The sequence below is a fragment of the Haliotis rufescens genome, unplaced genomic scaffold (genome assembly GCF_023055435.1).
Source record: "Haliotis rufescens isolate VD_foot unplaced genomic scaffold, xgHalRufe1.0.p SCAF_1, whole genome shotgun sequence".
Lineage (NCBI taxonomy): Eukaryota > Metazoa > Mollusca > Gastropoda > Lepetellida > Haliotidae > Haliotis > Haliotis rufescens.
In genome coordinates this window covers 21,141,267-21,160,666 of record NW_025963779.1, presented here as the reverse complement: position 1 = coordinate 21,160,666, position 19,400 = coordinate 21,141,267, and the positions used below count along the sequence as shown (strand labels likewise).

The 19,400-nt window shown below is 41.2% G+C and overlaps 1 protein-coding gene across 1 annotated transcript; it reads right to left on the bottom strand.

The window, feature by feature from the left end:
• Window positions 1-4,254: 4,254 nt before the first annotated feature.
• On the bottom strand, window positions 4,255-19,117 carry LOC125378125 (polyadenylate-binding protein 4-like). The gene is made up of 11 exons (XM_048392987.1): window positions 18,635-19,117; window positions 17,813-18,006; window positions 17,378-17,493; window positions 15,977-16,136; window positions 15,573-15,647; window positions 15,114-15,350; window positions 14,573-14,776; window positions 9,629-9,791; window positions 8,949-9,232; window positions 7,127-7,348; window positions 4,255-4,936 (listed from the first exon to the last, which is right to left on the bottom strand). Exons 1-11 carry the CDS (start codon window positions 18,825-18,827, stop codon window positions 4,862-4,864), a joined length of 1,923 nt encoding a protein of 640 aa, XP_048248944.1. The 5' UTR covers window positions 18,828-19,117; the 3' UTR covers window positions 4,255-4,861.
• Between the last annotated feature and the right edge of the window lie 283 nt (window positions 19,118-19,400).

Here is a 19,400-nt window from a genome sequence, read left to right as displayed (position 1 = left end):
ATTGTTTGGCTTCTAATCCTACATAATAATCTATTGTGATGTTTTTAGGCCCTATTGATCGTCTTAATCAATTTTGGTCAATCTGTTAAAGAAGTGGACAGATTTTTCAGTCAAAATGACTGAAATATTTACACATTTTATAAATTGCCTGAGAGAATCACATTTTACAAATTGACTGTAATATACAAAGGAAAAGACTTGTGAAAACAACGTCTATCGCGGATCGAAGAATTTCCCAACCAAGACGTAGAGGAACAAGAACGAATCTGTCCAATGCTACTGCAAATGAAGGAAAATAAAATGCGAATATCATTATTACAACCTACCAAACTTATGTGTATAATTTTAGGCGCTTCCTTGTTCGAGGAATGTATCCGTGAATATCCACACAAAGGAACAATATCCCAAACGTCTGCAGCTGTACAAAGAACGTATTCGATGTCACGTGTCTCTGTAACAATTAAATATTTTAAAATATATATATCGTTTCGGGATATTATAACCCGTGTTCGTTTCTGAACTGATCACTTAGATTGTTTTTTAAACTATAACAATCAGGGGTATTTCCAAATGACGACAACCGATAAGCTCCGCCGTTCTTTTTGTCTGTTTGTTTAGGCTGAAGAAATTAATTAACATGAGCCCTTTGTCGAAATCTTTATAGATCACGGTTAACCAATCAGTGTTAAAAAATGGGTAAAACAATATTGCCTCCAAGATTATATTGCTGTCCTTGCAGACGATAGCCCAGTCTCTTGTCACGCTCGGTTGCATTGCGTATCATCCTGGTACTAACGGAAAAAACAACAATAACAAAGGCAACAACCAGTCCCGGGGAATTGCTTTCGATCAGTGCCCCCATCTGGTCGTATAGGTATGAGGCGAAATGCAGACTTAATATCAAATTTTGCCATGTGTGCACCTTTGCCTATTCCTTGTATCGTGGTTAGCACCTGGTCAAAGCTTGTGTAATTGACTGTTGACACAACGTGTGATATGTAGATTCTAATTTCTTCTAACCCCCGTCCTACTGGCTCTTGGACCCTTTACCAGTCGGTGGGCCAGCGCCGCTTTCCTTTTGGGAGGCATCCCTCATACACCTGTTGCGTTGTGGGACCTGTCTTCTACATCTTGTAATTATTCTGGCTACCACAGACAACAAAACGCCGTTCTTTTACCGCCATATGTTAATCTCTCCCACCTCTGCCCAAGGGCAGATTATCCCAAACGTCATTTCATTTCCAACCGCCAGAAAAAAGAGATAATATGCTTTTCCTTATGTGAAATTTACATTCAAATTTACTACAAAATGTACTCCGTTTTGCTACGCTACACACCAAAAAAACGAATGAGGTGATGTGAAGTCGCAAAAGGTGTAACGCCGCACTCAGCAATATTCCAGCTATATGACGGCGGTGTGTAAATAATCGAATCTGGACCAGACAATCCAGTGATTGACATCATGGGCATCGAGCCACGCAGTTGGGATACGATGACATGCATCAACCAATGTCTCGCTGGTGTAAGGGAGATAACTCCATTAGGGGGCTGCAATGTGGAATTACTCTAATGGTATGTTTTATTTTGTCACTAAAGGTAGCTTGCTGGTGTTGTGGGCTTTTACTTGTGAACCATGCTTTTTCCCAACCAACCCACCACCGGGGGAACATATTATGTCATTTTATCATCCTTGAGTTTAACAGTAAATGACCATTTCCCTGAACACCACCAGACTTGTGGGTCTTGTGCCATACAGTTATGCAGTGGTAGTTATTACTGTTAGTTCTTAAGTTCAAGATAATCACAAGGGTTCAAAGATTTGATTTCCTCAGGGTTCCCATGTGATATGTTTGTAATCAGGTTTATTTAAACATCCTGTAAACATCACTGAAAGGTTAGGTTTCACAAACATGATCACATAACCCACAGACTACCCTGGTCTATTTTAGAACACTATTATTAATATTTACAAAGATGAGATTCTCTGAGGGACCAGTGTATCTTTCCTTCTATGCTAATGACTTTTCAATCACATTTTGACAAGATTCTGAATACATATAGATAATTTGATGTTTAGATATAGATCACTTGTTGACATCAAGAATGCAATTTTTAGATATCATAAAATGATTTATTGATGTCACCAATTTTATTTTAAGATATAATAAAAACATTTGACATCTCAAATTTGTTTCATTACATATCACTTAACAATTTACCGACTTCAAAATTATTTATTGGAATAAATTCCATTTTTAGATATAATTTTTTGACGCAACAAATTCGAATTTTGGATATAAAATGATTCTTTGATATCAATAATTTGATTGTTTTGTCACATATTCAAAGTTTAATTATCTAAAGATGATTCATTGATGTCACTTATTCGATTTTTAGATATCCCAAATTCAATTGATTGATATAACAAATTCGAAATTTAGATATGATTTATTTATAATTTAAATTTCAGACATAAAATGATATATCACAAATATGATTGATATTATATTCGATTGCAGAAAAGGAGTGTGGGTAATTCTACTTATTATCAGCATATCATATCAAACTTAACTAAATAGTATAACGTCTGTAAAAGTATTTTTCATAATTTCACCTTTCCTAAATAAATATTTCCAATTTACTTTATGTGATAAGCTTGGCAGACAATATTGTTTACAAGTAACTTAATTCTTTACAGCGATATGAACCTAGAAGTAAATTATTGACATCACAAATTCCATTTTTTTATACCAATAATACTAAACGAATTTGTGATTTCTAAAATTGAGATATTAAAAAATAGAAGATATTGTGACATACTTGATCTATTATACTTTCTTATATCAACAGTTCAATTTAGTGATCTAAAAACACTTCAAATTTAAAATCTCAAAATTGGATTTGTAATATAAATAAATTAATTATTGATATCAAATTCAATTATTGACGTCAATAAATTATTTATTGATGTTATAACAGGGAATAGTAAAATGGCACCTCCGCTACTTTCACTTTCATGTTGCTTCCTATGTTAGCGATCCGATGTTCATGTAGCCTATAAGCCATGAAAACAATATTGCATGTTCTTTGTGTAATATCCACTGGACTAAAAAAAAATAATACATATATTATATAGGGTCAATCTGTGACTTATTTGACAAGTGTACGGTCATCGTATCCTGACAAGGGCCTAAGTTACAAACCACGGTTTTCTCTGGCCCAGGCTTATAACAAGCCACTGTAATGTAGCTTAAATATTCCTGAGTGCGGTGTATAAAGCAAACAAACCTAGATGAAACTTGCCGTATCACCGTACAGCTGGTCTTCGTCTGAATCAGAGGGACGTAAATCCGCAACTTGTTTTGATTCGATACCGGGCACCAATGAATGACTTTTAGTGACTTAGCCTAGTTCAATCGCAGCCAGCGACAGATCGGCCACCGCTCCTCTTTCACGTACAAGCTCCTCACAGGATAGACCATTTGAGACACGCACCGAGGAGCTTGATTAGGTTAGAGCCTAACGAAGTTGTCATGCCCTGTGAAGGAGCTTGGTAGACTGGATCCCAGTCAAGTCACAGAAAGGATCCTGCTAATCCTTTCAAAACCAGATGTGGGGCAATCCTATACTTCACCACTTTACCAAATGCCCCTACCAGAATATTAACCTATTAATAAAGGATCCTGCAAAAGAAATATGAATAAATACCATATTTTATATTTAACACTTTAATAATAAAGGATCCTTCAAAAGAAAACTCAAACACAACCAATGAAATTGTGTCAACAAATTCACTCCTGACTTGTCTACAAGATCACTGTAAATGTGTCCAAGTTGGTGGTGTCTACAATTTCACCGAATCCCTCAAGATATGGCTACTGCACAATATATATCCAAAGATTTGTGTTGTGATAATGAATGTGCTCCGGTTCAGAGTGAACTCCCAAGTACACTAAGCCAGGTAGTATCATGCAATGATTTGCCAGTCAAAAGTTACAAGCAAAACTGAGTAAATGTTTGTGTTTTGAAGCTGCATCAGTTTCTTAAAAGTATCAATACATGGGAAGGCAAATCGTGTATTGCATCATTTGGGATGCATTAACATTGAATCAACCATGCCATGCTGAAGATTTGGTTTGTTGTTTAACGCCGCACTCAGCAATATTCCAGCTATATGCCATGCTGAAGAACCAGATCTATATTTCTCATTGTGTTGCATTCTATTCTCTAATGTTACGAACAACAAAACCACAATTCAATGAAACGGTTTATTTGTTGTAAAATAAAACATTGGTTTAACAGACTCAATAGATTATTAACTACATCCATTACAGTAGTCCCTCTTCTCATGTTCTCTATAATGCTTCCATACAACTCAACTGACAAACAATGGTTAAGTCATTCAAAGAAAGTTGACAAACATTCAATACAGCAAAGCAAAAATGAACTAAGAACACTATTGTACACAATACATACAGGTCTGTTTTTTTAGTCTGTTGCTATTTTTATAATGCTATTATACACTTTGTATGTCATAACAGCGGAGTTATGGATAAAGTTAATAATCTATCAGTACCTGACTGCAACTGATGTTTTTTTAACAGTGAAAACAGGAGAACTCTCCTATTTTGTACTTATTTTAACATATTTTGCTATTTTTTTCTAAATTTTTTTTCAAACTGTAAGATGGCATTCTGCACCATCAAAAGGACAGACAAAACAATGCAAGACAAACATTGCTTGCACAAACAGCTACAATTCACAATCCAGCTATTTTTCCGGCTAGATTGTGTCACTTGTCCAGATGTTCCCTGTCTAGCTTGACGGTGCAGAAATGACAAACGGAGGAAGTGGGAAGAGATCACTTGTCGCCTTTGGACATGGCAGCAGCTTCCTTAGCCTGGTGGGCTTGCAATACAGCAACAGCCTCGTCAACCTGGGGACACAAAACACTGATCAGCATCTCAAACCATAGCAAAGGCATTCTCAAGACATCTTGGTTGTACAATTTCATCAGCCTATTCAATGTCAAGGGCAGATACAGAGACTACAGCCACAAAGTATTCTGGACGCTGTTTTAATTCTTTTAGTGCTTCGCTGAGTATCCTATTATCAAAACAGGACATTGCCAAAATAACTTGTTACTGTATCCAGTTTCACAGAAAGTTCACTTCAATAGATTAACAAGACAATAATTCTGAAAACAAGCGCAAAAGTGAGCGTGGCTCACTAATACCCCCGACCCGCCTAGTGTGTCAGTAGTTACAAATTAAATAGCTAGGATAGGGTTAGGCAGGGTTCTGTATATACACCATAGTTCCAAATATGAAGACAATCCAGTGTTTAGTTCTTGAGATATCGCGGCAACACCGTTTTCCAACTCCAAAAGCAGATTTGCCTGCTGTGACCTTTAAAATGGGATCAAGGTCACCAAAACCGACTGGTGTCTGCGGAGTCTGTATATACACTATAGTTCCAAATATGAAGACAATCCAGTGTTTAGTTCTTGAGATATCGCGGCAACACCGTTTTCCAACTCTAAAAGCAGATTTGTCTGCTGTGACCTTGAAAATGGGATCAAGGTCACCAAAACCGACTGGTGTCTGCGGAGTCTGTATATACACCATAGTTCCAAATATGAAGACAATCCAGTGTTTAGTTCTTGAGATATCGCGGCAACACCGTTTTCCAACTCTAAAAGCAGATTTGTCTGCTGTGACCTTGAAAATGGGATCAAGGTCACCAAAACCGACTGGTGTCTGCGGAGTCTGTATATACACCATAGTTCCAAATATGAAGACAATCCAGTGTTTAGTTCTTGAGATATCGCGGCAACAAACAGGTGGGACGTACGGACGGACGTACGGACGGTCGTGAATACTATATCCCCCGCTTCGCGCTTTCGCGCGGCGGGGGATAATTACGCAAGTTAATCCTGTTGTTACACTATCTGGTAATAAAAATGTGTTCTCTGTATATCTGACCTTTATGTTTGTCATCTATTTTATTAATTTTATTACAAATTTCATTCAATAATGTTTACCTAAATTTCGGCAAAAACATGTGTCCCTCCGATACTTACAACTTCTGTTTACCCCGTTCCATAGGTTCTGCTTAACCACATACTGTAACCGTGCCAAATCACATTATTCACCGCAACAATGATAATATTTTCTTCTGTTTCATTTTTTACGAGTCTACACATCTAGATAAACATATGTCATGGTTAACTTTTAGTGAGAAAATATGCCGAAACATGAAAAACCTTGTCCATTTGCGGAATTTTCCTTTGTTTACATCACGTGCTGTCATCGAAGCCACATGGAGTGTGAGAGTTACGTTCACTTTGATGCATAAATATATTTTGAAACGACGATTAATTTAAAACTAGACGTAAATTTTAAGATGTTTGCATATATTGTCTTCAGAAAATGTTTATAAATTAAGTACATGTGAGTAGTTGTAATATTTTCATTCCAAAGCTGGTAAACAACACAGATATTTTGAAATTGCGTCAGTCATGACGCAGTCATTAATTTCTGGACGTATTTTTCCTTAATTGAGAGTCATATACGCAAGAATACTGCGTCAGGGGAAACCCTGGTTAGCGTTTGAAAAAATAATAAAAAAATGGAAAATTAATAAAAACATTTTTTTTCTTTTGACTGCACCCCTCCATATGACACAGATTATATGTACTAAGTTTGAGATGAATCCACTGAATAGTTTAAGAGAGACCGCGCGGACAAAGTCTTCAGATGGACATTAGGGTTTGAAAAATTCATAAAAAAATGGAAAATTAATAAAAACAATTTTTTTCTTTTGACTGCAACCCTCCATATGCGCAGATTATATGTACTAAGTTTGAGATGAATCCACTGCATAGTTTAAGAGAAATCGTGTGGACAAAGTTTTCGGACGGACGGAATCTTGGTATAACTATATACCCCCGACATTTTGTCAGGGGTATAAAAAAATACCACACAAAACATACACCCAATTCTTTCATGACCATGGTTAATCTGTCATTGCTGGTGGGTATTGTAACACAGCCTTCCAAATGTGGGCGTTCTTTAATTTCGGATGAGTAGCATATATTCAGAGATCCCGTCTTTGATCTACCTACCTTTGCCTTGAGAGACTCGTTTGACTCCAACATGTGAAGAAGTTCGGAGTTGTCGATCTCGAGCAGCATGCCAGTGATTTTTCCGGCCAGCTCGGGGTACATCCTCTGGATAAGAGGGAACAGCCTCTCTCCTAGCATCTGCTTTTGTTCCTGTGGTGGTGCAGCAGCCAACATGGAGGCCGTCAGAGGCTCCTGCCCTGGGATGACAACAGACTGCTGGGGCTGAAACAGATGAGATGTATGAAGTCCGATTATCAGCAGTTTATCTACCTATAATCTCAAAATGATACGGTTACTTAACGTAACACTAGGGCTGTTACGATTCACTTGCGTATTCAGTGAATCGAAACGTATCCATTCATGAATTGAATTCGTTATTCGTGGTCACTAGAATCGAATATTTACGAATATGCAATCATGTGCATCTATATACCCTGTACCTACAGATATCCATAACATTATATGCAGAGATTTCTTAAAGACAACACTCATATATATAATTTGACAGTATTGTGGTCACCGGTCATTATCGTATTTGAGCAGATACTAGTACCTGGATAAATTCAGTATAAAAATGTATAATATATTAATAATTATCCAACCATGTCAAATAATTTGTTGTTATTTTCCACTGAATGTAATAAATTAAAGATCAACTGCTGACTTGTTATTATATTCATGAATAAATATTCGTATTAGTTACCCTATATTCATGATATGAATCGTATTCGCCTCAGTGTATTCGTTGCAGCCCTACGTAACACCCAACTAACATCTTGAAAGACCAGGGATTTAGTTGATAATATAGTTCTGTATTTTCACCTAAACCATAAAACATAAAAACAGGTGGTTGACAAGACGTTGGGATATGAACCATAGCTTTTAAATAGCCAAGTCATAGCTATGACTTTTCAAGACTTGGGCATTTTCCAGACAATTTCTCTCCCATTCTGTTAATGTCAGTGTATCAACTAACTTTTTAATCTTCTGGCTTTTACCTAACAACGAAATATGAAATCTAAAGCACCGACTAACCTGACCTAAAGTTCAAGGCCTAAAGTTGCATTAAACCACATTTCAGAAACATCTGTAAAGGTGAAGGTCAAATATGACAACTAGCACAGGTCTGGTGCTGACAAATCAATGAAAAAGCAATATTTTCTTAGAAAAAAATCACTTATCGAAATCAAACTTGACACTGAACCTCACCTACTTGGTATAGAAAGTGTACTCCCAAATGAAAACGAATCCATGAAGTGGTTTTCAAGTTACAGGTCACAAATGTAGAAGTAAAAAATATATATCTAAGTTCAAAATATGACCAAAAAATATTTTTGAAAAATATACATGACAAAATTAAACTTGGAGATCAACACTTCTATGAGGATAGAAAGTGTTCCTTAAATTTGAAAAGAATCCAAGTAGTTGTTCTCAAGTTTCAGTCGCACTAATGTTTTAAGTACACAAATTCTAATAAAATTCTACGTAAAACCAAACAATTTTCAGAAAATCCAAATACTTAAATTAAACTTAGCACTGCCCTCCTACTTTTGGCATAGAAAGTCTGAAACAACTGCAGAAGTTTTCAAGTTATAGGTCGAACACAAATGTCCTTTCAAGGACAAATCTGAGGCTTTTAACCCAAGATCAGAGGTCCTGACTGTCAGAAATGTACTCTCAAAAACAATAAGAATGGCAATTAATATAGAAGGATTGAGGGTGCCCACAACACTTTGGGCAGCCAAAACATCCATTTGCTGGCATCCATTTTCCACTTGCGTTAAGAATGAAACCTTTGAATCAAACTGAAGCTTTAAGCTACCTGCTGCATGACCTGTGACTGTGGAACAGCTGTTGGGGGGTTGCGCATCTGGGTGTTGAACTTGAATCCTTGTCTGTTGGGGGCATTGGGCATCGCTGCTGCAGCAGCTGCTGGTCGGTTGCCCATGCTCGGGCCCATTGCAGCCATGCGAGCATTTGGGTTGGTTGGCACTGCACCAGACTGTCCAGTGATTGGCCGGGCATTGACACCTGCACGGATGGCTGGCTGGCCAGCTCGTGGGGCAGTAGTGCGCATCTGGCCACTGTTGGGCATGCCTTGGAAACCTGCAAGCAACAAAAACAATGTCAGTTTGCCAGTAACAGATATGGTAAGGGTATAACAATTTCAGACTTGAATTGCCCATTCAGACAAGTAGCTCTTATTAGAAGAGTTAATTTGGCATACATATTTCAACAGTTTGTTTGATGTTTAACGCCACACTCTGCAATAATCCAGCTATATTACGGCGGTCTGTAAATAATCGGGCCTGGACCAGACATTCCAGGGATTAATATCATGAGCATCAATCCACGCAATTGGGATTGATGACGTGCATCAACCAAGTAAGCGAACCTGACCACCCGATCCTGTTAGTCGCCTTTTACGGCAAGCATGGGTTGAAGACCTATTTTACCCTGGATCTTCACGGGTCTATTTATACAATATGTTAGTGTTCGAACCTGCAGTCGGCTGTGTTGGTCGGACTTGTGTCTGCCATCTGGGACTGGCTCGGACCTGTGGCATTTGTGTTGGGGCGAAGAATCCACGCTGGGCTTGGGGCATGGTGGGCACGAAGTAACCTGCTCCAGTTGGCTGGAACATCTGGTTAAACTGTGCTGTTTGCTGAAGAAGACAATCATTGCAAATATTTAAAAAAGAAAAAAAATTCAGTTTTGTCAAATGCAGATCATGGAACTGACAGCATATGAACCGTTTGGTTTTATGTCACTCCAATTGTCTTTCAATAATGTCATGGTTATCAACTGGAAAAGGAAAGTGGAACTTATTGTATCCATGGGGATGGTGCTAACAGTCTATAATAAGGATTATACTTGAAGCAAATGTGGAATTCGAATGACAGTACCATGGCCAAACAGACAATTTTGTAGAATTTTCCTATTCGGAATATTCTATAAGTAATACGTTACCACTGTTATACCGAGGCTGTTGTCCCCCACAACTGCTCTTATAGCGAAATCTTCCACAGAGATCTCAATCACCTCATGCAGCACGTGCGTAGCCACCTAGCTGCCATGTGACACCCTTCACTCTTGGCTCTTGCGAGAGCAAGTGCTCGGGGGACCGACAGGCGGACCTTGCTGCCATGTGACACCCTTCACTCTTGGCTCTTGCGAGAGCAAGTGCTCGGGGGACGGACAGGCGGGCAGCAGCCCAGTGGTAACGTATTATTTATAGAATATTCCAAATAGAAAAAATTCTACAAATTACATTAAGTAATACGTTACCACTGTTATACCGAGGCTGACTACCACAGTAGGCGGTGGGGAGCACCTACAACCCGAAACCTGACTGCTCGTGTTTCTTCCGACCAGTGGAAGTATACAATAAGGCGGAAGGACTCGATGCGCATGCTCCCAGCTTGGCGTTACCATATAGGGATACCAAAGCACTGTCAAGCGCATACCGTAAGGCTCAATCGTTATTGCCAAACGATTGGTGACTCCAAAAGGCCCCACTGGATAGGTATTTCATCGCCGCAGCGGATGAGAACACAGTATCCGTGTGAGTTGAATCTTAGATCAGGTTAAACAGTCGAAAAGAGGGAAATTAATTTCATTTGGACCGTATATCCCAAGAACAAGCCTACTTAAGTGTATGTAATAGGCGCGTGACCTAAATTCAATATTTGAAAGCATGCATTACAAGGTTGCAATACACGACAGACAATTAAGTACATAATTGTCAATTCAAAATAAAGAAACACACAGAAAGCCGCACTCAGCTGTGGGAACATTGGAGTAGACCCAGATTGACCACCGTGCAAGGTCTGAAGCCTGAGGAGTTCGGAATTGAGCCGGGCATCCCGAATACCCGAATCACCGACTCTTTTGAGAGACTGGTACCCATAGCAACGTCCTGTACCGTAGCAACGGACGAGACATAGTTGGCAATGGAACCCCCGGAGAGACATGAAACGAGCAATATCCTGCACAGATACCTTATCTGGCAAATCAATGTGATGTTTACAACACCACTTCGTGAAAATAGCCCAACGTGCATTATACACCTTCTGGGTAGAGTCACGATGCATACTAACATATGCCCGAGATGCCCGACGAGAAAAACGTTTACTCCTCAGACGCTCGGTGACAACATCCACGCGTGCAGATTGAACTGCCCTGCGTTTGGATGAAGCTGACGGGTGTGAGGGTGGATCAGGAGATCCCGTCTCACAGGCAGTGGAAGTGGCGACTGCGTGGCCTGGGCCAGCAAGTCAGGGTACCACGATCTGTTAGGCCACATGGGCGCGATCAGTAACATTCGACAGCGAATTCCTCGGAGCCGGCTGAGAATGAGTGGTATTAACGCCGTCGGCGGGTAAGCATAAGCGTCCATGCCCGTCCAGTCTAACGCAAGAGCATCGTGATCGATGGCCCTCGGGTCCGGGACTGGTGATACAAACAACGGGAGTTGATTGTTGAACCGTGTTGCGAACAGGTCGACCATCGGACGACCCAAACGTTTGCACAGCCACTGAAACACTACTGGGTTTAGCATCCACTCCCTGGGGCTTGGATCCCGAGGCCTCGATAGAGCGTCGGCCAGTATGTCCCGCCACCTGGGATGTGACGGGCGCGTACCTGGCACGGGACACTGTCCACCAGGGCGTAAAACTCGAACGTGAGATCGAGTAGCGAGTGACTGTGGGTTCCCCCCAGTTTGTTCACATAGGACACTACCGTCGTGTTGTCGGTCGCCAGCATGAGCCGGGCGTCGACGAGACGATGCTTCCAGTGATTGACTGCGTTGATCACTGCCTTGAACTCGAGACAATTGATGTGAAGACCTAGTTCGTCTACGCACCACAGCCCCGAGCTCACCTCCCCCTCTAGATGGGCGCCCCAGCCCACTAGAGAGGCGTCTGTATACAGGTTCAACGTGGCCCGGTAGGGCCGCATAGAGACTCCTGATAAGATGTTGCAAGGGACCGTCCACCACTCCAGATGCGGCCGCAGCCGATCCGGGAGGGCGACGGTCGCACTGTTCTCCTCCTGTGCTAACAACTGGATTAGAAACCGTTTCAGCGGGCGGAGTTGGAGACGACCCCGATCGGTGCAGTCCTGGGCTGACGCAAGTAGCCCTAACAGCTGTTCCCAAAAGTGAACAGTCTGTTGCACAGCTAAGACTTTGGCAATCATCGCCTGAATCTTGTGCCACTGGTCTGGGGGGGGACAAAGAGGCGATGGGTCACCGTGTCGAACCGACCTCCGATGAACTTTAAGTTCTGTAAGGGGGTTAACTCGCTCTTGGGGAGATTGACAATCCACCCCAATTGCTCCAAGAGCCGACGTGCGAAATTGAGATGGCGGGACAAGGTGTCTGTCATTCGATTTGCCACTAGCGAGTCGTCCTGGTACGCGAAGTTCCTGACACCCCTCCTGTGGAGGAACCCCACTATGGGGGTGGTTAACCGGGTGAACAGCCAGGGAGCGGACGAAAGGCCGAAGGGGAGTACAACCCACTCGTAGTGCCTGCCGTGAAAGCCAAACCGGAGACACTTGTGATATCTGAGTGAATCGGAAAATGAATCGGTCAACATTCTGAAATTGGGTGGCTTGTGCAGGTAAAACTCGTTGAACGATTTCAGATTGTGAATCATTCGGCACTGTCCTTCTTGGGAACGAGATATATCCTGGAGTAAAACCCTGGTGTTATTTCTGGTAGAGCTAACTCCCGTACCGCCCTCTTCTCCACCAACCTGCCGATGGCATCGGCGAGGATGGGAAGATCGGCTTCCAAATAGAAACCTTCCAACGGGGCGACGGTGAGCGGCGGATCCGCTTTGAGATCTAGCCGAGAGCGTTCCAGATCGTGTTGACCACCCATGGGTCGTCTAACACTTGTTCCCAATTCTCCCAATAAGTCTGGAGTCTGGCTCCGACAGAGGAAGGGAAGGGAGGCCTGACAGGCGCAACTGTCCAGGGCTGAATGACTCGGGTTCGCCGCCGCCGTACCCGTGGACCCCGCGTCCGAACCCGCAGCCACCGAAGGGGCCGGGGCCGGAACAACCAGGGCTTTATCCTGAGATAAGGCCGCTAGTTTGGAGTCCACCAGTTTAGACAACAAAGCCACGACAGAATCCCCGGACAGCCAAAGGGCCGCCAAGGGATCCTCCGCCGAAGAGGTAGTGCCCGCAATGGGACGAACCGGCCTCCTCAGGGATGATAGCAGAACGCACGTAGCGCCTGTATCGCTCAAAATCCTCAGGCCCCAGACCCTCGGACAGGGTGCACCGGGTGCACCGAGTGTCCTCGCAAGGGACCCTGCACCGCGGGCAACGATCGTGGGGATCCCGGGATGACAAAAACCTCTGACAGGCGCCGCAGCGCCTGGTAATAGGAGTAGACGGGGTGCTGGACAAATCCATCTCCATGTCAGACATTGTTCTTTGAACAAAAAGCAAAACATGGTTACAACACACACACCAAACATATTCACAAACGTAGATTTTCCGAAGAAAAACAAACGATAATAGCGAATACATAAAATACATATATTATAGATATACATATATATATTAATAGGTTATGCAAAAAACACCCCACGATATACCACTAAAGGTGGATGGAAAACACAAAGTGCCGACGCCTCACCCCGTTAGTAGCGAAAAAAAAGGCGGGAAAATTTTCTAAGCGCCGTATAACGAACGCCCCGTAAATTACAGTTTACTTAGGACTAAGAAACAGTAATAAATATTACCAAGGATAGCAGGAGGCTGGTAGAACGCAGAGCAGTCGATATATACGTCTTGCGAAGGCAAGCGAAGAAAAAAGAGTGAAGGGTGTCACATGGCAGCTAGGTGGCTACGCACATGCTGCATGAGGTGATTGAACCCGTGAAGATCCGGGGTAGATTAGGTCTTCAGCAACCCATGCTTGCCGTAAAAGGCAACTGTGCTTGTCGTAAAAGGCGACTAACGGGATCGGGTGGTCAGGCTCGCTGACTTGGTTGATACATGTCATCGATCCCAATTGCGTGGATCGATGCTCATGATATTAATCACTGGATTGTCTGGTCCAGACTCGATTATTTACAGACCGCTGTCATATAGCTGGAATATTGCTGAGTGCGGCGTAAAACAAAAAACCCATGAGGTGATTGAGATCTCTGTGGAAGATTTCGCTATAAGAGCAGTTGTGGGGGACAACAGCCTCGGTATAACAGTGGTAACGTATTACTTAATGTAATAGGCATAGCTGAGACAAGTTTCCTCCGATAACGAGACAATATGACCCATAGCCAAGGATGCAGATTAATTCAGTGCTTAGGAAACTTATCCAAGTGACCCAAGATTCTTGTAGAAAATGTTTGAAATGGAAGAATTTCCCATTTAAAGTTGATGGAATCTTTAAGAAATGTTTATGTAGCTAAACCATGTGTACCTGTTGTCTCATGGTGGTCATTCTCTGCATGTACTGTGAGGCAAGGTGAGCACGTCGGGCCTCCTTACGCTGGGCCAGTGCCACATACAGAGGTTTTGACACAATGATACGGCCATTCATCTCGGTTACAGCTTTGGTTGCCTCCTCGGGAGAGCTGAAGCACACAAAACCGAAGCCCTTGGATCGACCACCTTCGCTCATGACCTGGAAAAAGAGTTGAAAACACCAACATGAAAAATGCTTATCTTTTTCCGTTAAAAGGGGAAAATTCAACAATCAAAGCATCATGGAAAAAGATTAACCAATTTGTCACACTGGATATTCATCAAGGAAGCATTAACTACTCATGTACAGACAAGTGTTCACAGAAACCGCTCATGGCAACAGTGCCACATGGATACACTTGTCGGATTTTCAATATTGCCCAGTATAAAGAGGTGGATAGCCATTTACGTAAGGCTACACACCAGGGTGTGTGGGCATGACAAAGTATCAGTTAGGTATGAAATCCCCCCTCTCATAACACAATGTTTTCACATACTCGAGCACTGGTGATGGTTCCAAATTGCGAGAACTCCTTCCTTAGTCTCTCGTCGTCGACCACATCATCCAGATTTTTGACATACAGATTCACACCCTCGTATCGGTTGATCCTCTCCATTTTGATCTTCTCGAACTTGTCCTTCAATTCAGCTTGGCGTTCTGCTTTCTTTTGTGCACGACCAGCATACAACACCTTCCCCCCTCCAAGCTCCATGCCATTCAAGTTATCTACGGCCTAGCAAACAGAAACATTACTTCATTTATCTTAAGAGAATCTAAAGCAAACTTCATTACAAATGAAAGGAATGGTAGTTTTTCTACTAAAATGCATTAATGTTTGACACATCAGCTGGATAAATAAATAATTTTCATTTTTGGCGTCATATTTTAAAAATAAATTTAGCCTATAAGTTGCAAATTGATCAACTGTTTCTTATCCATGGAACACAATACACACCTTCTCAGCTGCCTCAGGTTCCTCATAGCTAACAAAACCAAACCCTCTTGACTTGCCAATTTCATCTGTCATCACCTGCCAACATCAAATGACATTTTTTGTAAAATATATTGATCCACAAAGGTAAAACACGAACATTTAGTGTACAAGTATGTGATGTAACTTCCTTAATTGGTGCCAAACACCTTAATCACCAAGGAGGAAACAGAAAGGAATGTATGGGGTCACTGCAAGAGCTCATTAACCATGTCAACAGGCAGAAAATCTTGCTTGAGCAACTGTCCAGACATAAATACATCATCCCCATTCATGACAAAGTAATGGAAGAACATCAATTGAACAAAGCACCATATCAAAACCTAACAAGTATCTCTGAATAAAAGTGGTATTAGAAAAGATCTTACCTTGGCACTTATGATCTTGCCGAATGGATCAAACAATTCCCTAATCTTGTCATCGTCCAACTCGTCTCCGAAGTTCTTGATGTAAACATTGTTGAAACGCTTCATCTTGTCACCAAGCAGGGCGATTCGCTCTTTCCTAGGGATGAACTTGCCAACATACCTGTTACAAACAATACAAAAGTAAGGAAAGCTGCCCACTGGCATTGGTGAACAGAAAGTAGCAAAAAATAATATACATGGAAACACATTGTAATTATAGGGAGACGCAGAACGATACATATTGCAATATACATGGGGGCCCAGATAATACATATTTGTACTGTTCAAATGGCACTCCATTCAATAATCCCGACTTCGGATTGCAAGATGGGGAGTAGGGATAGATGGGGAGTAGGGATAAATGAGACTACCTATTATGTCCCCAATATGGAATGTTAATGTAACAGTGTGACGCATATGCAGTTTACTTTGTTTAGATAAGAACCCAGTCCATCCAAAGGCTAAAAAAGGTAGATATAATTCTTATAAATATATCCTCATTCATCTGTGACTATTGGAAAATATCGATACCCAAGGGTTGTATTGTGATATGGTATACTGCTGACGGTCAGATTCCTTCCTACAACATTACTTTGGGGGGACCAAATAATTTACGCGTGTTATAGACGATCAGTAGGTTTAGTCGGAGGGGGCAGATGACAGTACATGCTTCCTCTGCCTACCTAACACTGTACACAGTGTACTTTTCAGTTTGAAAAAAAGATTGGAATATAGTAGTTAATGATTCATAGTGTAAAAACATTTATCACTTGTTATGCTCAGAAAAGAACAGTTACCCTTCAGCTAATTCATGTGAAAGAACAGCTAAAACAAACTTGGTCAATAAAAAATTGAGATACTGTGGTAGTCTCATTTTGGCTGGGATGAAATCTCAAATCTTTTCGTTAACTGATGGACCAGGTTGGCTGCTATGGAAGTCATCTTTGAGGAGCGATGGAAATAAGAACAGTGATCTGATTGGATATCACATCTTCATCACAAGGAACAGCTCATTTTCTACACGGTGTGGTGCCACGAACAAGCCAAGAAAAGTAGGCTTGAAATGGCAATGGTAGACAATTCTTTGATATAGGCTTGTGGACACTTGCCTCAGGAAGATGCTAACAGCCACTGTGCCCAAAATAAGACAGGGCCCTAGCTTTCATGGCCAACCACACCTCAAAGGAAACACTGCCCCTTCGATTCAATACCATAGGATAAGGAGACCTGGTCCACCCATACTCTTTTTACAGAGGGCACAATGAAAGATCAGCCAGCATGGTCATCTTTCGCAAAAAAAGCAAGCTACGAACATTTAGATATTTTGCTCCTGGGTTGAGTTTATGTTTAATATGCACTTACACTTTCTTGCCATTAAGCAACATGCCATTAACTTTCTCAATGGCCTGTCTGGCAGCTTCCTCAGTCTCAAAGTGGACAAAACCATAACCCTTGGAGCCATTTTCATCAGAAGCTATCTGCAAAGAGAAAAGTTGGATACCTCACTTTAAATCTACAGATAAAAAACATTATCATAAAAAATAAAATATGCTGTGTTAGAAATCAGTTAACTGTAGTCTCAAATATAGACTTATTGGTTGAACTTACTAGACGGGAAACTAAACACTGGCTTTAGGCCGTTATCAGACCTGCACCAATCTCAAATGAGATGTGGACTAGTTGTGTGCATTACACTGCATCTTCCTTCAAGGAATCCGAGAGTCCACGCTTTAAGTAACCTATGCAAAATCCATCTCGGTTAATGACACAATGCCATCAGTTTGTCTATTAACATACCTTACAAGACAGGATGTTGCCAAAAGCAGAGAATGTGTCATACAGAGCTTTGTTGTCGATGCTCTTGTCCAAATTCTTGATGAACACATTGCCCACTCCAGACTTTCTCAAGGAAGGGTCTCGTTGAGACCACATTATTCTGATTGGTCGACCCTTGATGGTATCAAAGTTCATTGTGTCCAAAGCCCTTTCAGCTGTAAATATGTACAATATATACAAATTACAATGAAAAAAGATTAGCAATCAAAATTCCAATCTAATTTTGTATTCACATGCAACTGGTTGGAGAAGAGGGAAGTTGATGAATAACAGAAATAAGAAAGCCTTTGACGAGATTTGAAACTCTCTCAGTGTTGGCTTAATTCATAATGGGAACACTTAAATTACCTTAGACCGCTATTTCAGGTCACAATAACATACACAAACAGGTAGGTATATTGATATATAAAAGGCAACATAAGAGCCACAATACCAAGTGCATGAAATTGAATGTGCTTTCATGAAAGTAAGCACTTAACAGAATAAAGCTGTGCCCTTGACGTATTAAAACAGTGGTTGATGGTGTGAACTCCATCCAGGCTGTTACGAGGTCAGTTAAGTCACATGTGGCAAAAGTAGGACATAGTCATGGGGATGAAATAGGTTATTTTAACGCTGAAACGAACAAGTTCATGTTGCCAGAATACACAAGAAGGCCTCGCCTACGTGTCCTGAATCGAAACATCGTGCTGCACATAAGGCCTATTACTTTCAAACGCAATAAAGCAAAGGTCCTCAATATGCAATTATAACGAATACACACATGATGGATATTTAACATACCGTCAGCAGGTTGTTGGAAATTAACATAGGCGTAGCCAAGTGATCGTCGAGTAATCATGTCTCGACACACACGAATGGACAACACAGGTCCTGCTGTTGAGAATTTCTCGAACAACATGGCTTCTGTGACATCGGGATGCAGATCTCCAACGTAGAGAGATGCCATCGGATAGCTTGGTCCTGCGGGATTCATCTTGGCTTGTTTGTTTTCTCGTAGAGTTCTTCAAAATCAATGTGGTTTGGAACTTGGGTGCTGACTTCCTCCGTATGTCGACTCAGGAACTGCCGTTTCAATAACTTTTTTTGGTATTTTTAGTTAAGTTTTTCTTATTTTTTTGGTTGTTTTTTCAATGTTTTGTGTTTTTTATGGTATTTTATAGAATAATTATTCCTATCTTACGAGTGACACGGAATCTAACACGGCACGTGTTGGGGATTCCGTAACCACTGATGTCCTGAGAAGAGGGACGAACAGACAGAACACTCAAGTCTATATGGCCTCAGCCCACAGTTATCTTGGCGTGTATTGGCCGAGTGTCAGCTGAGAGTGGTCACACCTGGTGGCTCGCTGCACTTGATTGGCTGTACACAGCTACCTGTCCTACCAATCATTTTAATGAGTAAAGACAGGGCTTTCATGTATATAAATATTTAACAGTTTCAATTTTCATTTTTGTTGAAAAATATGAACTTTAATTCAATTTTTTTTGTTAAGAATTGCATACATGTACCTAAAAATAGGCCAAAAAAGAAAGAATTGATTTAC